At 34.5% G+C, this 24777-nt stretch overlaps 1 protein-coding gene across 3 annotated transcripts in view; it reads left to right on the top strand.

Moving 5' to 3' along the window:
* The first annotated feature begins 2717 nt into the window (after positions 1-2717).
* FSTL5 (follistatin like 5) overlaps positions 2718-24777 on the top strand; it is a 722149-nt gene continuing 700089 nt past the window's right edge. For all 3 annotated transcript variants that reach the window (XM_049631268.1, XM_049631267.1, XM_049631266.1), the window contains exon 1: positions 2718-2843. In XM_049631268.1, the coding sequence (XP_049487225.1) occupies positions 2718-2843 (126 nt within the window). The remainder of the gene's footprint in view (positions 2844-24777) is intronic.

The raw sequence follows: 24777 nt of genomic DNA, 5'->3' as shown, positions 1-24777 counted from the left end.
AAAAACAACACAGATCCCTGCATTCATGAACTTTGAAGGAGATGATAATTATATAATGCAGTGAAGAAGACCAACATTATTCAAATTATCACATTAATGATGTCTAATTACAAATGGTTGCTCTGAAATGAAGGGGAACTGATCTATGAGAATGACTAGTTAAGAAATGCAATTCAGGCTTGGTGTGATGAGGACAACCCTTAAGGGATATGTTTGATATGTGAAGCCCTTTGGGTGATAAATGGGGGTGGGGAGAGGTGAATTTCAAATGGTGGAAATACTGTATGAAAGTCTTATAGTGAGAATGGACCAAGTAAGTTCAGTGTGGCTGGAGAGCAGTTCTTTGGAGGAAGAGAAAGATATGCACAGCCTAGACTTATAGATTATTTCAGGGATTTTGGTTTTTATTTCAAGGGTAAATGAGTATATCTTAAAGTTATTAACAAGGGCAATTACATCATGATATTTGCTTTTGACATGATCACTCAGGCTATTGGGTAAGGAATAATTCAAGGTGTATGTGCATAAATGTGGATGGCCACTGAGGATGTGATTGAGGCAATTTAGGGGACAAGTGGTGCTGATAATTGAACTAGGGTTGTGACAGTAGACTGGAAAGAAACTAATGTTTGGGATATATAGTTTGAAGGTAGAACTAACAGAATTTAAGGATGGGTTTGATATGAAAGGTAAAGGAGACAAATCTGTCTCCTTTGTCTCTGGCTTGAGTAAATAAATGAGTGGAAATCTGGGAAAGCATGACTTTATGTGGGGTTTGTATACTATAAACTGTTTTTGAAACATAAAGGTGGAGCTGTTAAGTAGGCTAACTATGCCAATCTGGAGATTGGATGAGAAGCAATAATATAAAGGTTTCCCCTGCTATCTGTAAGTATAGCCTTTCTATAAAAACTTTCATAAACCAAAAAGCATAAAATGAAGGAGGAATGGTCATTAATTTATACAGAAAAAATTTTGAATTTTCTCAGACCCCCCCAAAAAACCCCTCTTAAGTCTTTTCTGATACCTTAGGAGACATCTTGCTCATGGATGCACAAAATAAATCAAGATAAAGCATGGGCGCTCACAGACACAGTTCAAAGCTCTGGTGGCTTGGTGCTGACATGTTGAATGTAGTTGCCTGGGAAGGAGCTTGGTTGGGCCACTGTCTCTGCTCCATGCTCCTGAAGCGCTCTGCTTCCTTAAGGACTGACTGCAAAACAAATGCTCAACACTGTTAACCCCTTTCACCTTTTTGTTTTGCGAAAGCAAAAATCGCCTTCGCATTTCTTTTGGTTAGTGAAAACAGGTACTAACGTAGCTGTTCAGTAAAAACAAAGTGGTCTAAGGTAAGTTTCAAAAAGCAGGAGGTAGCTGTAATTAAAACCACAGATGTTGTTGAATGTTTGGCTGCATGAATAGAGTAGGTAAGTGGCTAACAACAAAATTTGATAAACTATAATATTAAATAGTGAAGCAAAGGAGTGGGATAAACTTGCAAAAGGGCTGAGAAGGAGTTTTCTTTACAGAAATTCTACAGAAATGGAAGTCAGGGGTGTCATAAAATTCCAGGTAAAGTGACCATTTCTTGAAAAAAAGAAATGTTACTTGGATAGGGTGATAGAAATGCTTGCATGGACTCAGTTCAGAAGTTAGCTAGAATGAGATACACAACTCTTTCAGAAAATTCAAAAAGTAGAAGAGAAAAATGATCTTTAAAAAATCTTAAAAAACCTTAAGATTTGAGCATCTTTAAAGATGGACGTTAATAATTGGGTGGGCAGTTTAGAAAACAGTAACCAGCATGGTTAAATACTTGGTTAAGTTTCTCAAGAAGTCAGATGTATGGTATGGATTAGGCAGGAGCAGAAAGAGCTCTTTTTTTTTTTTTTTTTTGGGGGGGGGTACATTAGGTGCAAATATATGTTGGTGAAAATGATAAAAAGAAATATAGTTTAATTCAAAGCATTGATTTGTTGGTTAGGAAGAGGGCTTAGAGTTATATGATAATAAATTTATGCCATTTTACAATTTCTTTTGTGTGTCCAAAGACACAGAGAAGTGGAAAGACTCATATAGTTTTGAGTTTAAAGCACTTATGAAGAAATTTTTTGAAAATATTCTTTGTGATAGTGTTGGAAAAATGCACTCACAACTCAATATAACTGTCTGCCTAATTGTTGTTGTACCTCAGTTTATTAAGTGCCTACCATAGAAGACTGCCTTATCAAACTGTCAGCAGTCTTTACTAGTGAATTATTTTAGTTAAGTGATATTCATCAAATGTACTCAAAGAGGAGTTCAAGATTTATAAGTATGTTGATAATTGTACTCTATACAGATGCTTAGAAAATTAACCATGGTTTAAAGTTGGGTTTTTTTTTTTTTTTCATTTTCATTTTCTTTCAACTTGATTTTAATTATTTTTTTCCTCAATACATTTTGATTGGCTTCTATATTTCTATGTATGTAATGTTGTGTAAAGCTGTACGAGTGAGAACTTTCTTAAAAAACTGTTTGTTACGATGAAGGGGATCCTAATCTTTAATTGGAGAGGCTTACCTGTTATGGATTCAGTTGACAGTTGCCTACAAGTATTGATTAGATCTGTGGAGATTTCTATGCACTATTGAATATTTCTTGATGCATTTTTTAAATATATAATGCATTTTCTGATTACTTGCAATGCTAATTTTCACAGGTGGAAAGCAATAAGAATGTTTAAGTGCTGGTCAGCTGTTTTGGTTCTTGGATTCATTTTTCTGGAGTCAGAAGGAAGGCCAACCAAAGAAGCAGGATATGGCCTTAAATCCTACCAACCTCTAATAAGATTGCGACACAAGGTACAGTCACCACTCTGAATTTGCACACAATGCCTACCAATTATGAACTAAACTACTAGGTGTCTGCTTTATTATTCACTCAGGAGCACTTATGTCAGTATATGCCTTCAGAATAAAATTTCCATATAAAAATGCACATTTAAAAATGAGAAATGACTAATTTAGAAATTTATAATTTGGGGAATTAAATATTTATGGACAAAATATAGAGATGGTTTATTGAAAAAAAATCATTAAAATTTACATTAGGCCATAGTAATGGATTTATAAAAATAAGTAAATCTGTTAACCTAATCAATCAGATAGTTTCTGTCATTTCCATATTAAGTTTAGGACTTTTTAAACTAAACATAAGTGTTATGTTTTTTAATTAGCGATAAAAGTAAATAAAAAAGGATATCTATTCCATCTGGAGATATATAGGTTGACAAAGAATTAGAATTTGTAGAAATCATTAGACATTTTAATTTCATAAAATTCATGTTATTTTATATTGGGCAAATACATCACTTCCTTATGTTAAATATTTTCAAACATAAAATAAGTTGATATTTAGACATACTATAAATTATATAGATTACTTATGTTAATTAATTAATTATATTAATTATATTATACTCATATTAATTAAGCTAGTGCTTTTATTTTAATAACAGATCATTATGCTAAAGCAGTTTCATCCAATCAAATTAATTTAATCGAATTAGATTAAATCAAATCAAATCAATACATTTTGGTCTTAATAGAAAGCAGATAATAATAATTATGGGAGAAAATATATATTTTAAAATTTCTTATGTTACTTGTCTTAAAAGAAACACTTGAAATAAATATAAGTACAGTTGACCCTTGAACAACATGGGGTTATTTAACATGGGGTTAGGGGCACTGACCCCTGCATAGTCAAAAATCTAAGCATAACTTTTGACTACCTCAAATCTTAAATACTAATAGGCTACTGTTGACTGATAACATAAACAATTGATTAACACAGATTTTTGTATTGTATATGTATTATATGCTATATTCTCACAATAAAGTTAGCTAGAGAAAAAAACATTTTTAAAAATTAGAAGGAAAAGAAAATTTACATTTATACTACTGTACTACATTTATTTAAAACATCATGTATAAGTGGACCCACCCAGTTCAAACCTGTGTTGTATAAATACATGTATGTTTTCATGCATGTATTTTTGCTAAAAATTCTTTCATAATATTACAGCATTTTGATAAAATAGGTAACTTTTACTTGGATTTTTATGTGCCAGACCATAGGGTAAGCTCTTAAATGTCATATTTTATTTAATCTCCAAACAATCTTATAAAGATGTACCAGTTTAATTTTATATATGAAAAATCAATTTTATAGAAACATTAAGGGATTCAATGAATGCATACATTTATTAAACATATTAACTGACCAGGGTAATGTGAAGTATAAGCTTGATAGCCAGAAAAGAAATAAAATAAGTAAAATATGAAAATATACTTCAGTGTCAAAAATCATTGTTGAAATTTATTCATGTGTGAAAGGAAATAAGTTTCTAGGTAAATGCAGCTGGAGAATTGGACGTGTTCTGCTACCTTTCAATTATCATTTGTGTTCCCTACCTCACAGACTGTCAGTTTCATCCTACTCCAATTTTTAGAAATAATAACTGCTTTATGAATATTCTGAAAACATTATTAATGCAATGTATTGGCTTATTTTGTTACATACTAGTAATTATTTAATCTTTCCGTTTGTCTCCCCTGAGTTATATGTTTTGAGGTCGGAAACTATGCCTTTCTAATCTTTTCATTCTGGTGCCATGAGTATAATTGATACTGTTTAATTGACTCCATGGCGGAGAAATGATCAGCAGAATGCATGGCTATGCTGTTTTTATTGTTCTTCTGCTAAATATAATACCACAGGTTTTTATGTGTCAGTGTACTTTTATAAACCATTTTGAATTAAATGTGGATATTGAAGATAAATTATTTATCATGTATTGCCATGAGATTTAAACCTTTAAAGAAAAGAAACAACACAGTGAGTCAAGCCTGTTTTACAAACACAGATAATCACTCCAAATGATCAAAGTTACCTCTCAGTCTTTTCCATCTCTATGGGTCTTACCTCTGAATAGTTACAGATAATATATTATTACTGTTATTTAAAAACAAAATGGCAGAGAATATTAGTAATACCTAACTTTCCAACAATTTTGGACAGAGGTAAAATTAAGTTATAAAAGGATTTCATGAATGTGTGTGTGAAAGTGTGTATCTTGACAAAAGTAAAGAATATCCTAGGTTGTGCCAGTCCCTGCCAAAACCCCACCAAGTACTTTCCACTCACTAGCAACACCCCTACCCAACCACAGGGAATACAAGGTCTTTATTTCCCCAAGACCTTGAGGATTAAGCTCATTATAGTCTGTCTATCTATCTATCTATCATCTATCTATCTATCTATCTATCTATATAAAGTAGGCTCCAACACGGGGCTTGAACTCGACCCTGAGATCAAGACCTGAGCTGAGATCAAGAGTCAGATGCTCAACCGACTAAGCCACCCAGGCACCCTGACTTTATTTCTGTTTGAATCAATTATTATTTGGATTCCAGAAATGCCCTGCCATCCTTTTTCCACTGATTCCCATTTCAGTTATGCTTAGTTGCAACGTTAGTGGTAAGGCTTTCACAAACCATAATTAAAAACTGTTACAGTCACAGACATTTTCTATCTCTCCTTTTAAAATACATTTTCATCTATAGAATTTATCACCATTTGTCATATATATTTATATGAGAAATATATATGTTTTATATGTGTATGTGTATATTTGACTTACTTATTAGTTTATTGGATTGTTCCCTTCCATCATGATGTGAGCCACTATTCATCTTGCTATCCTACAGCACCTAAAATTGTATTTGGCACATGGCCAACATTTAATAAATATGTATGGAATGAATGATTCCACCTGCTGACTAGAATAAGGCTGAAATCATATATTATATGGTATATATAATTATATTATATAGTTTATTATAATTATTAATAAATTAGGTATGATTTTTCTATTAATTTATCATAGTAAGATCAACAGAGAAATACTTAATAAAATGTTTAAAATAGATTATTTTAACATACATGAATTAACTTACTATTGTTATTTCCTATTATTTGTTATTATTTATTGTAAATAAAAATGGTTTTATTTAAATCACAAAGAATATAAATGTCTATATTTCTTTAAGACTTAGGGAATACACGAGAAGATTTTCTATTTGGTTTAGGCTCCACTGTATTGAATATATTTATTGACTAAAAAACTATAAAGAAAATAATAGATAAAATAGATCTTGAGATATAATTAGCTATTTTCCACATTTTCCCCAGAAAGATGTCAGTACTTTGAGTCTAAACAAATATTATGTTTAGGACTCATGTTTACCAAATGTTTGTGTGCCAACTGTATAATGAATCCTCGTTAGGGAGAAAAAGTGAAATGTGACTTATTTGTCAGATTACATAGAAATACATTGTAGATAGAAATACAAATATATATGTACATATTTTTTTATCATTTATAACTATATGTACACATAAATATGATTGAAAACCTATGTCTGTGTCTCAAGATAAAAATGAATACCATATAAATTCATCATGTTAATTATAGAAATTCTAATTATAGTCCACAGTATGTCTGAAGGAGCTGATCATGTGTTTTAACTGCTGTGTTATCCAACAGGCATTTATAAAACATTCATAAAACATAAAAAATGTAAGGATTCAGTAGCTTTATTCCATACATTAGGTCATTTAATTATGAATATTCATATGCAGTAAGGAATTTTATTATTTCTTAGATGAGGAAATTAGATTCACAAATGTATAGTAATTTTTACTGTCACATACCTAGAAATTTAGGAGAAAGGATTTAGGATTGAATACACAGAGACTAAATAATGCAGAGTACACAATGAGAACTTTTTATAGTAATTTGACCTGTGTGCCATATATTTCCTATTCTCCCCACATTCTGATCACATTGTAGGAAGGTAGGATATTATATCCCTCTGTCGTTGGATGTGACTGTGTGTGTAGTTCTGGCCAATGAGTTAATAGAAGTGCCATGGAATGCATCTGGACTGAACATTTGACTACACTTACAAAATGTTCCTGAACTCTCTTTTTCCTCTAGCATTACAAACAGCATCTGTTCAAGGTAGTGGTTGCTTAATCATCCCAAGTATCTAAATAACTAGGAGGAGTAAAACACCCAGGTAATTAGTGATTGTCTTGAAAGGTAAAATGAAAGAGAGAAAAAATAAAATAAAACAAAACACTTTCATTTTAAACCACTGAGATTTGAGAGTTGTTTGTTATCAGCATGACCATAGCCTATCCTCACCAATAAGGACAGAACTAGAACTTAAACTCTTATCACCTAATCAGAAATCCTGGGTTCCTTTGTCTGTACCATCCTGGTTTCTTATTTTATTTCCATTCTTTGGATTTTTCTTACTCTCTTTTCTCTATTTCTTTCTTGTCGCTACTTCTTTCTGGGTCATAATTTCCCATCATAGTATAATTTCCTATTGTATTTACAACCCTTAACATGTGTGTCCTAATATTTTGGCATATTGTCATATACTCTAATTGGTTGGTTGTAAATCCTGTTAGGAACAGAACTATACCTTACATCCCTTTTCTTACCTATAGCGCTGACCACATTGCTGCATCATTTGCTGCTGCTAATAATCAAAGTCAGGCTTGAAGGAAGACCTTATGAGGACAACAGGAGTGTTCTTTGAGTATACCTAGTGGTGCCACTTAAAGACCTTAAAATTCTTACATCCTTATGTGACCAGAGAATGCTATGTCCAACTTAATGGTACAGAACTACTCCTGCAAACCAAAAGGGGTTTATGATTCCTTTACCTTCTAAATCAAAATGTTTGTCTATGAGAGTAGTTACTATATAAATGGACAGAGTTAGCATAATTTAATACATCCATAGAGTGTTGCTATGCACCATTTTACAGAATACTTCAAAGATGTCATTTGTGGGAGATGAGTTTTTTCTTTGGTATTAAAGAATAGTAGCTGTGGATTGGTGAGAGTAGTAGGAGAGAACTCTAGGGCAGGAAACAAACATTAAAAAGCTCATCAAAACCATGACTGCTTAGAGGCTGGAAACCTTCAGGCAAACCTGGCAGCATTATTTCCTGACTGAGGAAAAATTGTTCCATTCCATCTGAAATATCTGACTGCTTGTAGCATGTTCAACAGAAGGATCTTAAAATGTTAATATATTCTGCAGAGGTCAGAAAGCAAATCAGCACAGTAGATAAGAGCAACAAATGGTGGCAATGAAGGGAGTGAGGGTGTACTGGTCAAATAATCAACTAAATATTAAAGACTGCACTAAGTAATATATAAATCGAACTATTTATGCCATATACATCATAATGGCCGAATATTATTAATAAATCACAGATTTTTTCTAGTCAAGTAAATTATGTTTGAAAAATAGGAACATTTTTGGAATTTTATTTCTGAGAAATGAAATTCCAGTATTAACTGAGCTAGTTCCCGGACCAGGTTAAACGAGCATATATCACAGAGAATGCTACATGAGAAGATATGTGAGTTGAAGGACACCATGTCTATTGTATGGCCCATAAGCCTGCCTTTTCTTTGTATCAGAGAAAAACATGACCTTTATTACTCTGACGGCAAGTATTCCTGCCCTTCTCTGTGAATGGACATACAAACTCTTCTAAGGCTATAAATACACTTCCTCTTTGCTCCAGTGAGAGATGTTATCTCTATGTTTCAAGACAGTTTTCTATCCAAATATCCCTGGCAAGATAGTCCAGAGCAAATGGCTCAGTGTCTCTGTACATGACGCCTCAGTACATGAGGGGCCATGGAAGATTTTCTCTCAATGCATATGGAGAGCACCACATTTAACAGGAAGTTAGAATTGCCATCAGGTATATCTAAAGCCAAAATTAATTCTGTGTGTGTTTCCAAGTTGATGTGAACACCCAGTATGTGGTTATAGGATCGTCTTACCTTTTACCTGGTTAACTTTGTCCTTTCTGGAACTCTAAGGGGAGAGAAATAGTTTTCTCACCTTTGGATGTGTTTCTTGCATGTTTGTTCCATCAAACCAGGGTATATTTGATAAACTGGGGAAAATTGGCATGCAGTGGACTTAATCATTCTGCCTAACAAAACTAAGTCAAGAAAGGGATATATCTAACTTTTAAAATTCTCAAGGTGAAGACCTGCTACAGAAAATTGTCATTTTATCCCTTCAAGAATGAATTCTCAAAGCAGTACTGTTATTATAGATGTGTAAGGTGGTAGGCAAAACAGGATGCTCCTTTACAGTTCTCTGACTCTACATTAAACTATTTTTTGTAAACCTTTAAAAGTAGCTATAACTTGAAAGGCTGGAGCTACTTTGCATTGAAGATTTAAAGTTTTGAAACGTTAAAAATATGATGTTTTAGCATTCTATTTATATCTATTCACAAAGTATAACAAAGTAGTCAAATAAAGTCAAATTTATATAGTACATTAAAGCCAAGCTTGTGAGAATTCCAGAAAACTACTTATGTATCAGCCTTGGGCACATATCATGTTTTCTACCATCCCAATATGGATTTTCATGTGATTTGAGTCACAGTGCTTCCTCCAATGCAATGATTTGAAAAATTATCCTGATAGTTAAAAAATGGTTTTACCCCTGTTTTTCTAACAGTCATTGATTCGTTTACTAATCAACAAATACCAAAATATTAGGACCTACGTACAATGAAATAAGTTTGTCATTACTGTTCATTTTCTTTAGGTTGACTTCCAAAGCCTTCTTATGTTTAGATCTGGTTGTCTTTTCTCACCATTTCTGTGGCGAGGAGAGTACTACATCATATTAGCTTGATAGAAAATCCACCTATTAACACATCCTTATTATTTGCTAATTAAGCACATTATGCTACTTTATATTCAAAAAACAAAATATAGGTATGTTGTTTATAACAGGGTTCAATGTGGATATGCTACACTGTAGATGTAGGAAAAAGGATTGTGAGTTAACAGGTCGTGAGTTAAAGGTGAATGAAGTAGAAATGCCTTTATCTGATCATTAATATTAATATATTGCATGATAGCATTTGCATTCACCACTTTAATGTGTAAATTAATTATAAGTTGTTTTGTACATCTTCAATTATTAAAATTCTATTGTGAATTCAATTACCACACCTCTGTATTATAAATGAAAGGAAATATCCTGATTCATGAGCTTGATATTCAGCATGTTTAAAAGATAAACACCCTATGGTATATGAACCACAAATGAGTGTGTGGTATTACTTTTAACTAATATTACTCACTGTTTATTTCAGGCATCAGTTCCCTATGTATGAGCTGAGAGTTAGGTTTTTAGAGCCACAAAATAGTAGAAAATATTCAATCCATTTAAAAATATATATAAAGCCAAGGACCTGAGAGGAAAATTTCTTTGTTGAGGATCACACAGGTGGGTGTTGCTTGGCTAATGTTAGAATCCAGATTTTCCAACTTCCAAAACAGTTTTCTTTTCCTTTAACACTCAAGTCCAGGTTTTCATCAGCAAAAATATGCATTCACTCATTATATCAACACACATTTATTAAGTAGCTGCTGAACAAAATGCTTCAAATTAAGTTCTTAAATACACTTGCTGGTATGCCTGTGATCATTGGTGAAGTAAACCTCTCAAATGAGTGGGTTGAAAATACAATAAAAGACCTTATTTAATATATAGCAAGGGAACTGGCCCTCAGGGAGAGCCAGTGCCAAGTTTGCTTCATAGAGAGTAGTCTACAGGAAATTTAGTAGTCTACAGCATATTTGCTGGGCTAGGCACTAGAAAAAACATGCTTAGTTAAGTTGTTGAACTAGTCACCAGGCTGTCTGAAAGTGATTGTGAGTTTATCAGTTGTGTGGGTTAAACAAACAGCCCATTCAGAGATGGGGTTGTCAGTCATTACACTAACAATTGGTAGAGATATTTGACAACATAAAAATTCTATTTTAAACATTCTGTCAGGGGCTTCTGGGTGGCTCAGTTGGTTAACGGTCAGACTTCAGCTCAGGTCATAGTCTCAAGGTTCGTGGGTTTGAGCCCCGTGTCAGGCTCTGTGCTAACAGCTCAGAGCCTGGAGCCTGCTTTGGATTCTGTGTCACCCTCTCTCTCTCTCTCTCTCTCTCTCTTCCCCGCTCATGCTCTGTCTCTGTCTCTCTCAAAAATAAATAATAAACATTAAAAGAATTAAACATTCTGTCAAAAGTTTGCTTGTATATTCTATCAGAAATCCTGGCAATGTGGTTTTGTTTTTGCCTCTTTTAGTCTTTCTCAATTTTCTTAACAGGCTTTTTTAAAATTTGTTTTTCCAAGGTAATTTCTTTTTAATTTTTTTTTTATTTGAGTATAGTTGACATGCAATGTTATCTTAGTTTCAGGTGTACAACATGGTGATTCAGTAACTCTATATGTTATGCTTACTACTATTTTCAGTGCAGTTTTAGGTTAACAACCAAAGTGAGCCCAAGTTCAGAGTGCCCATATTCCTCTTGGCACCACACCTGTGCACCCCTCCTCCACTATCAACCTTCTGCTGGATATTTTGCCATTTAGACTTATATAAATCTTTTATAAAGACGTCACAAAAACGAGTGTTCTGACGATATTCAAATAAGTAAACAAATATAAAATTTTAAAATCTATTATTTGAAGTGATGTAAACATTCTCTTAATTGTGTAAAGGTTTAATCGCTTATATTGTATTTCTTTCAAATTTATATTTTATTTCTTTTAAATTTTAAATATACAGCAAATTTGAATGAACTTTACAGTGAATGTTCATGTAACCAAAACCTAGACAAATATTTTCTTATGCTTGATTTTCACATATATGTGTATATGTTTGTGTGTATCTCCATTCCTCTTTTAATTTATTAATCTACCATATTTTTTATTTATTTCAAATTATAGACAGTACACTTTTCTGTCTTAAATACTTTAGTACATATCATTAATTAGAGTTAAATATTTATTTAGAGATATTTTTTCTTTTGAGATGACATTTTATACACAATGGAAAGGTCTGCTCTTATGTTTTTATTCTTTGAATTTTGACAAATGTGTGCACATCTGCAATAAATACCAAAATACATGGGGCACCTGGGTGGCTCAGACAGTTGAGCGTCAGACTTCGACTCAGGTCATGATGTCCCATTCGTGGGTTTAAGCCCTGTAACAGAGCCCCCTTCAGATCCTCTGTCTGCCTTTCTCTCTGCCACTCAACTCTTTCTCTCAAAAATAAACATTAAAAAAATCCAAAACACAATTATTTCGGGGAATATGGTGGCATAGGAGGCCAATGGGCTCACTTCATCCTGCTGATCACTTAGATTCCATCCACATCTGCCTAAATAACCCAGAAAAATGCCAGAAGACTAGCATAACGGACTCTCCAGAGCCAAGCATAGACAAGAGACCCACGGAAGAGGGTTGGAAAGGCAGAGAGGCAGTGAGCGCTACAGGGACTGGCAGGAGGGAGCCGGGGTGGTGGAAGGGCAGCCCACCCTGCAAGGCAGAGCCCCAGAGTCTGGCTTGCAAAAGCAGAGGGACCAGACTCCCTGAGTTCTGATAGCCAGTGGGACTTAATATCTGGAATGTTAAAAGTCAACAGCTCTGCTCTCGGAGAGCAGGGAGGGCAATAGGACTGGGAGGGACTGTTGTTGAGCCCCAGAAGGAGAGCTCGGTGGGAGAACAAAGGCACTGGCAAGTGCCATTTCCCTCTCACATCCCCCAGCTGAAATTCCAAAGGGAACCAGTTCCCGTCACTGAACTTTCTTGCACCTTGCAAATGCCTAGCACTGTGCTTCTGTGGATCAATCCCTCTGACAGGCCTGCCTCTCTCCCAGTGCTGCAGGTCCCCTCCTGCAAGGGACCACCAAAGGCAAAGCAAGCTAAGACTGCCCCTCCCACCCCTGTTCACCTTGTGGATCCACACTGGCTAATATGTCCTATCCCATCAGAGCAGCACCACAAGCCTGGCAGTGTGCAAGTAGCCCAGACAGGGGCCACACCACTCCACAGTGAGTCCTGCCCCTGGGAGAGGGGAAGATAAGGTACACACCAGGCTGACTGTGGCCCCAGCAGTGGGCTGGGGACAGATATCGGGTCTGCCTGCGGCCCCGCCCACCAACACAGTTACTCTGGACAGCACAGGAGAAGTGCCCTGCAGTTTGGAGCTACCACAGGGACTACCCAAAATGACGAAATGGAAGAATTCTCCTCAAAAGAAACTCCAGGAAGTAGCGACAACTAACGAATTGATCAAAACTGATTTAAACAATATAACAGAACAAGAATTCAGAATAATAGTCATAAAATTAATCGCTGGACTTGAAAAAAGCATAGAGGACAGCAGAGACTCTATTGCTACAGAGATCAAGGAACTAAAAAATAGTCATGAGGAACTAAAAAATGCTATAAATGAGGTGGAAAATAAAATGGAGGTGGCCATTGCATGGATTGAAGAAGCAGAGGAGAGAATAGGTGAATTAGAAGATAAAATTATGGAAAAAGAGAAATCTGAGAAAAAGATAAAAAATCCAGTAGTATAAGGGGAGAATTAGAGAACTAAGTGATGGAACAATCAAATGGAACAATATCCGTATCATAGGAATTCCAGAAGAAGAAGAAGAGAGAAAGGGGCTGAAGATGTACTTGAACAAATCATAGCTGAGAACTTCCCTGATCTGGGGAAGGAAAAAGGCATTGAAATCCAAGAGGCACAGAGAACTCCCTTCAGACGTAACTTGAATCAATCTTCTGCACGACATATCATAGTGAAACTGGCAAAATACAAGGATAAAGAGAGAATTCTGAAAGCAGCTAGGGAAAAACAAGCTCTAACTTACAAAGGTAGACCCTTAAGAGTAGTGGCAGACCTATCTACTGAAACTTGGCAGGCCAGAAAGGAATGTCAGGAAATCTTCAATGTGATGAACAGAAAAAAAATATGCAGCTGAGAATCCTTTATCCAGCAAGTCTGTCATTTAGAATAGAAGGAGAGATAAAGGTCTTGCCAAACAAACAAAAACTGAAGGAATTCATCACCACTAAACCAGCCCTACAAGAGATCATAAGGGGGATTCTGTGAGTGAAATGTTGCAAGGACCACAAAGGACCAGAAACATCACTACAAGCATGAAACCTACAGACATCACAATGACTCTAAACCCATAACTTTCTATAATAACACTGAATGTAAATGGACTAAATGCTCCAACCAAAAGACATAGGGTATCAGAATGGATAAAAAAAAACAAGACCCATCTATTTGCTGTCTACAAGAGACTCATTTTGGGCCTGAGGACATCTTCAGATTGAAAGTGAGGGGATGGAGAACTATCTATCATGCTACTGGAAGTCAAAAGAAAGCTGGAGTAGCCATACTTATATCAGACACACTAGATTTTAAATTAAAGGCTGTAACAAGAGATGAAGAAGGGCATTATATAATAATTACAGGGTCTATCCATCAGGAAGAGCTAACAATTATAAATGTCTATACACTGAATACGGGAGTCCCCAAATATATAAAACAATTACTCACAAACATAAGCAACCTTATTGATAACAATGTGGTAATTGCAGGGGACTTTAATATTCCACTTACAACAATGGATAGATCATCTAGACATAGGATCAATAAACAAGGGCCCTGAGTGATACATTGGATTAGATGGACTTGACAGATATATTTAGAACTCTGCATCCCAAAGCAACAGAATATACTTTCTTCTCAAGTGTACATGGAACATTCTCCAAGATAGATCACATACTGTGTCACAAAACAGCCCTTCATAAGTATACAAAAATTGAGATCATACCATGCACACTTTCAGTCCAAAATGCTATGAAACTTGAAATCAACCACAGGAAAAAGTCTGGAAAACCCATTCATTCTTTAGTGGGTATTCTTTAACCTCCAAGCTTTTAGAGGTTTTCCAGACAATTAGAGAAGAAATTAAAAACTGTGTGGAAACAAATGAAAATGAAAATACAACAATCCAAATGCTTTGGTATGCAGCAAAGGCAGTATTAAGAGGAAAATACATTGCAATCTAGGCCTATGTCAAGGAACAAGAAAAATCCCAAATACAAAATCTAACAGCACACCTAAAGGAAATAGAAGCAGAACAACAAACACACCCCAAACCCAGGTGAAGAAGAGAAATAATAAAGATCAGAGCAGAAATAAACAATATAGAATCTAAAAAAACAGTAGAGCAAATCATTGAAACCAAGAGTTGGTTTTTTGAAAAAAATAAACAAAATTGATAAACCTCTAGCCAGGCTTCTGAAAAATAAAAGGGAGATTACCCAAATAGATAAAATCATGAATGAAAATGGAATTATTACAACCAATCCCTCAGAAATACAAGCAATTATCAGGGAATACTATGAAAAATTATATGCCAACAAACTGGACAACCTGGAAGAAATGGACAAATTCGTAAGCACCCACACACTTCCCAAACTCAAACAGGAAGAAATAAAAAACTTGAACAGACCAATAACCAGCAAAGAAATTGAATCAGTTATCAAAAATCTCCCAACAAATCAGAGTCCAGGACCAGATAGCCTCCCAGGGGAATTCTACCAGACATTTAAAGCAGAGATAATACCTATCCTTCTCAAGGTGTTCCAAAAAATAGAAAGGGAAAGAAAACTTCCAGACTCATTCTATGAAGCCAGGATTACTTTGATTCCCAAACCAGACAGAGACCCAGCAAAAAAAGAGAACTACAGGCCCATATCCCTGATGAATATGGGTGCAAAAATTCTCAATAAGATAGTAGCAAATCGAATTCAACAACATATAAAAAGAATTATTCACCATGATGAAGTGGGATTCATTCTTGGGCTGCAGGGCTGGTTCAACATTCACATGTGTGATACATCACATTAATAAAAGAAAAGATAAGAACCATATGATCCTGTCTATCGATGCAGTAAAAGCATTTGACAAAATTCAGCATCCTTTCTTAATAAAAACCCTCAAGATTGTCCGCATAGAGGGAACATACTTAAACATCATAAAAGCCACTTATGAAAAGCCCACAGCTAATATTATCCCCAATGGGGAAGAACTGAGAGCTTCACCCCTAAGATCAGGAACACGACAGGGATGTCCACTCTCACCACTGTTGTTTAACATAGTTTTGGAAGTTCTAGCATCAGCAATCAGACAACACAAGGAAATCAAAGGCATCAAAATTGGCAAAGATGAAGTCAAACTTTCACTTTTTGCAGATGACATGATATTATACATGAAAACCCAATAGACTCCACCAAACATCTGCTAGAACTGATACATGAATTCAGCAAAGTCGCAGGATACAAAATCAATGTATAGAAATCAGTTGTATTCTTATACACTAATAATGAAGCAACAGAAAGACAAATAAAGAAACTGATCCCATTCACAACTGCACCAAGAAGCATAAAATATCTAGGAATAAACCTAACCAAAGATGTAAAAGATCTGTATGCTGAAAACTATAGAAAGCTTATGAAGGAAATTGAAAAAAGATACAAAGAAATGGAAATACATTCCGTGCTTATGGATTGGGATAATAAATATTGTTAAAGTGTCAATACCACCCAAAGCTATCTACACATTCAATGCAATCCCAATCAAAATTGCACCAGCAGTCTTCTCGAAGCTAGAACAAGCCATCCTAAAATTTGTATGGAAACCACAAACGACCCTGAATAGCCAAAGTAATATTGAAGAAGACGACCAAAGTGGGAGGCATCACAATCCCAGACTTTAGCCTCTACTACAAAGCTGTAATCATCAAGACAGCATGGAATTGGCACAAAAACAAACACATAGACCAGTAGAATAGAATAGAGACTCCAGAATTGGACCCACAAAAGTATGGTCAACTAATCTTTGACAAAGCAGGAAAGAATATCCAAAGGAAAAAAGACAGTCTCTTTAACAAATGGTGCTGGGAGAACTGGACAACCACATGCAGAAGGATGAAACTAGACCACTTTCTTACACCATTCACAAAAATAAAGTCAAAATGGGTGAAGGACTTGAATGTGAGACAAGAAACCAACAAAAGCCTAGAGGAAAAAGCAGGAAAAAAACTCTCTGACCTCAGCTGCAGCAATTTCTTACTTGACACATCTCCAAAGGAAAGGGAATTAAAAGCAAAAATGAAGTATTGGGACCTCATGAAGATAAAAAGCTTCTGCACTGCAAAGGAAACAATTAACAAAACTAAAAGGCAACCAACGGAATGGAAAAAGATATTTGCAAATGACATATCAGACAAAGGGCTAGTATGCAATATCTATAAAGAACTCCACAAACTCCACACCTGAAAAACAAATAATCCAGTGAAGAAATGGGCATAAGACATGAATAGACACTTCTCTAAAGAAGACATCCAGATGGCCAACGGGCACATGAAAAGATGCTCAACATGAAAAGATGGCTCAACGGGCACATGAAAAGATGTTTCCTCATCAGGGAAACACAAATAAAAACCACACTGAGATACCACCTTATGCCAGTCAGAGTGGCTAAAATGGACAAATCAGGAGACTATAGATGCTGGAGAGGATGTGGAAAAACGGGAAACTCTTGTAATGTTGGTGGGAATGCAAACTGGTGCAGCCGCTCTGGAAAACAGTGTGTAGGTTCCTCAAAAAAATTAAAAATAGATCTACCCTATGACCCAGGAATAGCACTGCTAGAAATTTACCCAAGGGAAACAGGAGTGCTGATGCATAGGGGCACTTGTACCCCAATGTTTATAGGACCACTCTCAACAATAGCCAAATTATGGAAAGGGCCTAAATGTCCATCAACTCTTGAATGGATAAATAAGTCGTGGTTTATATATACGATGGAATACTACATGGCAATGAAAAAGAATTAAATCATGCCATTTGCAGCAACATAGATGGAACTGGAGTGTATTATGCTAAGTGAAATTAGTCATACAGAGAAAGACAGATACCCTATGTTTTCACTCTTATGTGGATCCTTAGAAACATAACAGAAGACCATGGGGGAAGGGAAAGAAAAAAAAGAAAAATTAGAGAGGGAGGGAGCCAAATCATAAAAGACTTAAAAACTGAGAACAATCTGAAGGTTGATGGGGGGTAGGAAGCAAAGGAAAGTGGGTGATGGGCATTGAGAAGGGCACCTTTTGGTATGAGCACTGGGTGTTGTATGGAAACCAATTTGACAATAAATTTCATATTAAAATAATAATAAAAACCAATTATATCAAGATATTGAAAATCATCATCTGTCCCCAAGAAAGTTGCCTTATGCCTCTTCCTGTCAATCTCTGCTGCCCTCCTCATTCTTTCTGAGGCCACCAGTGCTCTGATATTATTCACCATAGTATAGTTTTATCTGTTCTAAAATCCTTGTAAATGGGATCATACTATATATGCAGATTTGTTTAATACTTGTTTTACTCAAAATAATGTATTGAGATTCACTTATGTTATTGTCTCTTAATAGTACATTCCCTTTCATTTCTGAGTAATATTTTACCATATGAATATATCACAGCATTTAATTTTTTTGTTTTTTTATATATTTTCTGTTGATGGAAACCTCGTTGTAACTCTTATAAATAAAGTGTCTTTGAACATTCTTTGAACATTCTTGTACAAGTATGTTTGGTTATATATTTTCATTTTCCTTGGGCTAATAGTTAATAAGTGTTAGCAGTGGATTGCTGGTTTGTAAGTTGGATACTTTTCCTTTAAAAAGAAACCACCAGAACTTCTAATGATACACAATTTTATATTCTCAACAATAATGTAAAATTTGCAGCTACTCTACATTCAAGACAACTTTTTATGTTCCCTGGTCTTAATTTTTATTTTAGTCATTCTGAACAATGGTATTTATTGTAGTTTTAATATTTTTTTGATGACTGGTGGTGACATTGAGAATTTTTTCATTTGTGTACTATTCATAAATTTTGTTTTGTGAAGTGTCCAAAATTTTTTGCCCATTTTTTGTAATATTGTTTTTATTTTCAGTTGTTGAAGTATTTTACATTCTCTCAATACTTCAAAGAAAATATAATTGCTTTATCAAAATATTTATATAGGGGCGCCTGGGTGGCTCAGTCGGTTAAGCGGCCGACTTCGGCTCAGGTCATGATCTCACGGTCCGTGGGTTTGAGCCCCGCGTCAGGCTCTGTGCTGAAAGCTCAGAGCCTGGAGCCTGTTTCAGATTCTGTGTCTCCCTCTCTCTGACCCTCCCGCATTCATGCTCTGTCTCTCTCTGTCTCAAAAATAAATAAATGTTAAAAAAAATTAAAAAAAATATTTATATCATTGTAAAGTTTTAAACTAGATAGATCTACTGTTACAGCCTTTAGTGTGATTTCATAAAAAGCAATGTGAAGTCAGTAAAAAGAGTCTACCTTTGGACAGTCTTATATCTATTTATATTTAGGATTATATACACTGCATAATTATACATCAATGTATGTTATAATATATGATAATATATATAATTCAAAATATATTTATTTCACTCATGTTTCATTGTTAACAAATTTAGGAATTCATCTATTGCACTTATTTTATGAGCCACTATAGTTAATCAATCACACCCAATTTAAGATCAAAAACAGTATTTCCCTAGTATATCATCTCTATAACTCACTTCTGTGAGATTAACAATACGCAAACCAGAAATGGCAGAAATAACATTGATGAGAAGGAATTAAAACTCCAGTTAGGAAAAGAAAGAATAAAAGGACATATAACTATTATAATGAGAAAATGTCTCTTGCTTTATGACATTATATTAGAATTTTAACAAGTCTTAAAATGAAGTTTCATTTCATCTTTGAAGAATAAGAAAGTAAAAGATATTTAACGCTACCCTGTTCTATGTTCCTATCAGTACCATAGATATATAGCAAGTGTTGATATAGCGTCAATAATATATCACTAATTGTATCAATTCTGTTTCACTAATCGAATATTTTGGACTTTTTTAAATTTCTGTATTTATTCTCTAAATTTATTGAGGGTTTATAGATATTTAAGAAGTATATATTAATAAATTTTATAATTTTTATTTTTTAAATTTCTATTTAAATTCTACTTAGTTAACACTCAGTGTAATATTTGTTTCAGGTGTACAATATAGTGATTCAACAATTCTATACACACCCAGTGCTCATCAAAACAAGTGCATTCTTTAATCCCCATCACCAACTTAACCCATCCTGTCACCCACCTCCCCTCTGGTAACCATCCATGTGTTCTCTATAGTTAAGAATCTCTTGGGTTGTTTTCCTTTTTTTTTTCCTTTGGTTATTATTTTGTTTCTTAGATTCCACATGAGTGAAATCATATGGTATTTGTCTTTCTCTGACTTACTTCACTTAGCATAACATTTCTCTCAAGACAGAGAGAGAGAGACACAGAGAGAGAGAGAGAGAGAGATCACCTCTTCTTTATCTATTCATCCATTGATGGACACTTGGGCTGTTTTCATAATTTAGTTATTGTAGATAATGCTGCTATAAACATGAAGGTTCATGTATCCATTTGAATTAGTATTTTTTGTATTCTTTGGGTAAATACCTAGTAGGTATTTACTGGATGGTAGGATAGTTCTATTTTTAACTTTTTGAGGAAACTCCATACTGTTTTCCAGAATGGCTGCACCAGTTTGCATTCCCACCAACAGTGTAAGAGAGTTCCATTTTTCTCTACATCACCAACATCTGTTGTTTCCTGTGTTGTTGATTTTAGACATTCTGACAGTTGTGAGATGATATCTCATTGTAGTTTTGATTTGCATTTCCCTGATGATGAGTGATGTTGAACATCTTTTCTCATGTTTGTTGGCCATCTGTATGTCCTCTTGGGGAAAAAAAATGTCCATTCATGTCTTCTGCCCATTTTTTAACTGGATTATTTGTTTTTTTTGGGTTTGAGTTTTATAAGTTCTTTATATATTTTGGATATTCTTTATCAAAAATGATATTTGCAAATGACATTTCTCCCATTCTACAGGTTGCCTTTTAGTTTTGTTGAGTGCTTCCTTCACTGTGTAAAAGCTTTTTATGTTTACAAAGTCCCAATAATTTATTTTTGCTTTTGTTTCCCTTGCTTCAGGAGACATATCTAAAAAGAAGTTGCTATGGTTGATGTCAAAGAGGTTACTGTCTGTGTTCTCCTCTAGGATTTTTGTTGTTTCAGGTGCCACATATAGGTCTTTAAATCCATTTTACAATATATATTTTAAATGTGTTTATTTAATTTTTAGAGAGAGAGTGAATAGGGGAGGTGTGGAGGGGAGAGGGACAGAGTATCTGAAGCAAGCTCTGTGCTGACAGCAGAGAGCCCAATGCAGAGCTCAAACTCACCAAGTGTTGAGATTATGACCTGAGCCAAAGTTGGACGCTTAACAGACTGAGCCCCCTAGGTTCAGTCTGTTTGAATATATTTTTGAATATGGTATAAGAAAGTGCTCCAGGTTAATTCTTTTGAATGTTGCTGTCCAGTTTCCCAATATGATTTGCTGAAGATACCGTATTTTTCTTATTGGATATTCTTCCCTTCTTTATCAAAGATTAATGGATCATATAGTTTGGGTTCATGCCTGGGTTTTCTATTCTGTTCCATTGATCTGTATGCCTGTTTTGTGCCAGTACCATACTATTTTGATCACTACAGCTTTGTAATATAACTTGAAGTCTGGAATTATGGAGGATGGTGTATGTGGAGGATAGAAATTGTGGAGGATGGAAAGAAATGTGGAGGATGCGGAGGCTGGAGGGTGATGATGCTTTGGTTTTCTTTTTTAAGGTTGCTTTGGCTATTTGGAGTCTTTTGTGGTTCCATAAAAATTTTAGGATTATTCATTCTGGATCTGTGAAAAACGCTCTTGGTATTTTGATATAGATTAAATTTAATGTGTAGATTGCTTTGAGTAGTTTAGACATTTTAACAATATTTGTTCTCCTAGTCAATGAAATGGAATGGCCTTCCATTTCTTTGTGTCCTTTTAGATTTCTTTCACCAGTGTTTTATAGTTTTCAGAGTACAGGTCTTTCACCTCTTTGGTAAGGTTATTTCTGGGTGTCTTATTGTTTTTGGTACAATCGTAAATGAGATCAATTCCTTATTTTTTCTTTCTGCTGCTTCATTATTCGTGTATAGAAATCCACAAATTTCTGTATATTGGCTTTGTATCCTGCCACTTTATTGTGTTTGTCAGTTCTAGCAGTTTTTTGGTGTATTCTTTCTGGTTTTCTATATAGAGTGTCATATCATCTGCCAATAGTGAGATGGGCTTTCTTCTTTTATTTGTTTTTATTTCCTGAATTTTATAACTCTTATTAAGCTTGTTTATGCTTAAGCAATATTATATTGAAAAAAAATGCCTACAGTGCTTGTCCACAGAACTATTTCTTTCCTTTGAATGAAGAACATGTTTTAATCAGGTATTAGAGATACTTAGGGAAAGAGTATGTGGATATCTCTGAATGACTATACCAGATTACTAGTTTCCAGTCCATTTTATGCTTAGGTTACAGTTACATGGATGTGACCAAGAAATAATACATGAAAATGGAAGGCAAACACCAAGATGAGCAGAAAGCTCTCTTTATTCTACTCCCATTTCATGTAGAGCATTTCTGATTTTTTTTTATTTTGAGTCATAATAAGATTCATTTGGATAAAATTTGTTGCTTAATGCAAATTAAATATAGAAATGGATGGCCTTGATTACTTAGTGATTTTGTGAATTATGGTTTCAAATGATTCAGCTACTTCCAGAACTCAAATTTGTCCCCAAAGGATGTAGATGAGCTAAAACCAAATATATATTTTTTTAAAAAATTGAAGACAACTTTAAAAGGTTTTTCCAGGAGAGAAAATTAAATATTTTGAAAAACATTCGTATTAAGTTACACAGCCATTACAAAGGCATCACTGAAAGTGAAAGGTAGATGTATCTTCTTTGTCTACAAGTCCAGTATCTTCATTTTTGCTAGTGTAAAATTCAGGTCTTAACTGTTAAATGCCCAAGTTGCTAATATCAGGTAGTGATAGATTTGCAATAATACCCTGATCTCCTAACAAAGGGTAGATTAGAGATCCTACCCATTAACACATTTTTCTGATATTTTTGTTTAAAACACTATCATCAATTATACACATGCAGCATGTATGTGTATTGTATGTACAAATATAACTGGCACAAGCATATTTTTACCAATTGTACTAGATTTTCAGCTTCTAAAACTTTGTCTTCAAAACTTGATATGCCAAATAACTATGTGTTCTCAAAAAAAAGACAAAAAAACCCCAAATTTTTATTTCTTCCTGAAGAATCATAGCCATTGTTTAAGTTCATTATTATGCTAAAAAGCAGCCTTTTAAACACAAATAGAATTGACCTTGTGCTATAGTTCAAGCCCTGTTGTTGTGTCTAGTGTCCCTCTTTTTGGAAAACTGTTCCTTAAGATCTTATGATTTTTCCTTTTGATTGATATAATAAAGTTGCTTATTCACCTCCCAGAAGTCTGTATTCATTGCCCCTGAGAACATTATTTCTGTGAAATGTTCTGCTGAAAATGGATTCTAATGACCAAGTTATTTGGAGAGAACTGCAGAGTGTGCTTCTGTGGAAATACACAATGCACAAGAGCATATTTAAGTCTGAGAAATATTCTAAACTTTGCTTAACCTAGAATTTCCCAACTAAATGGACTATAGAAAATTTTCAACACCTTCTGGTATTCTAAGAAACACAATTTGGGAAACTATGCTCTAGTAGCTTTAGAATTAATTGTTACTATACACATCAGCCGACTTTGACTCTCTTGAAACTAACGATATTAGAGATCTGGCTTGGGCGCCTGGGTGGCTCAGTGGGTTAAGCGGCCGACTTCAGCTCAGGTCATGATCTCAGGGTCACTGAGTTCAATCTCCGCGTCCTGCTCTGTGCTGACCGCTCAGAGCCTAGAGCCTGTTTCAGATTCTGTGTCTCTCCCTCTCTCTGACCCTCCCCCATTCATGCTCTGTCTCTCTCTGTCTCAAAAATAAATAAACGTTAAAAAAAAATTAAAAAAAAAAAAGATCTGGCTTACCATCCTTTTATAGTTAAAAACAACGAAGTGTTATAAGTCCATCTTTTCTCTTTTTTTATCAGTGTCTATTTTAGGTTTGTTTTTTTCTAGAAATAATCTTGATGTTATAGTATAATAGTTATGATACATGTATCTTTTCAAATTTGTTTTTTATTTTCCTTAAATCTCATGCTGTGTGTACTCCCCATTCTTTGAAATACTGCTGTCAGCAACTAGGCTGTATTATTAAATAAAAAATCAAAGTACACCAATTTTAAATTTTTTAATTGAGATAACTTAGATACAGCGAAGCATGTAGATCATCACCTTAAATTTAAATACATTTTTAAGTATGTACATATTTGCAGCGCCTCCACTTACATTATGATACAAATTTTTTTTTTGCAGTCCAGGAGTTTCCTTTTAAGAGTTCTAATTAATGCCATCTTCTGAAGATAACCACTATTCCATATTTTTGCCATAAATTAGTATTCCTTTTGAACTTCATATATAAATGGCATCCTGATGCAAGTATTCTTTAGTGTATGGCTTGTTTGTTTATTTTGCTAAACACTATGTGATGTTTATCTACACTGATGAATGTAACAGAACTGTATTGTTTTTAGTACTCTATAGCGCCTTATTACACAAAATTCACAATATGTTATGCATTCTGTTTTTGATGGGTATTCTAGGAATAGGAAT

The sequence above is a fragment of the Panthera uncia genome, chromosome B1 (assembly GCF_023721935.1).
Source record: "Panthera uncia isolate 11264 chromosome B1, Puncia_PCG_1.0, whole genome shotgun sequence".
In the NCBI taxonomy this organism is placed as follows: Eukaryota; Metazoa; Chordata; class Mammalia; order Carnivora; family Felidae; genus Panthera; species Panthera uncia.
The sequence above is the reverse complement of the archived record's forward strand: the minus strand, read 5'-3'. Positions and strand labels throughout refer to the sequence as shown.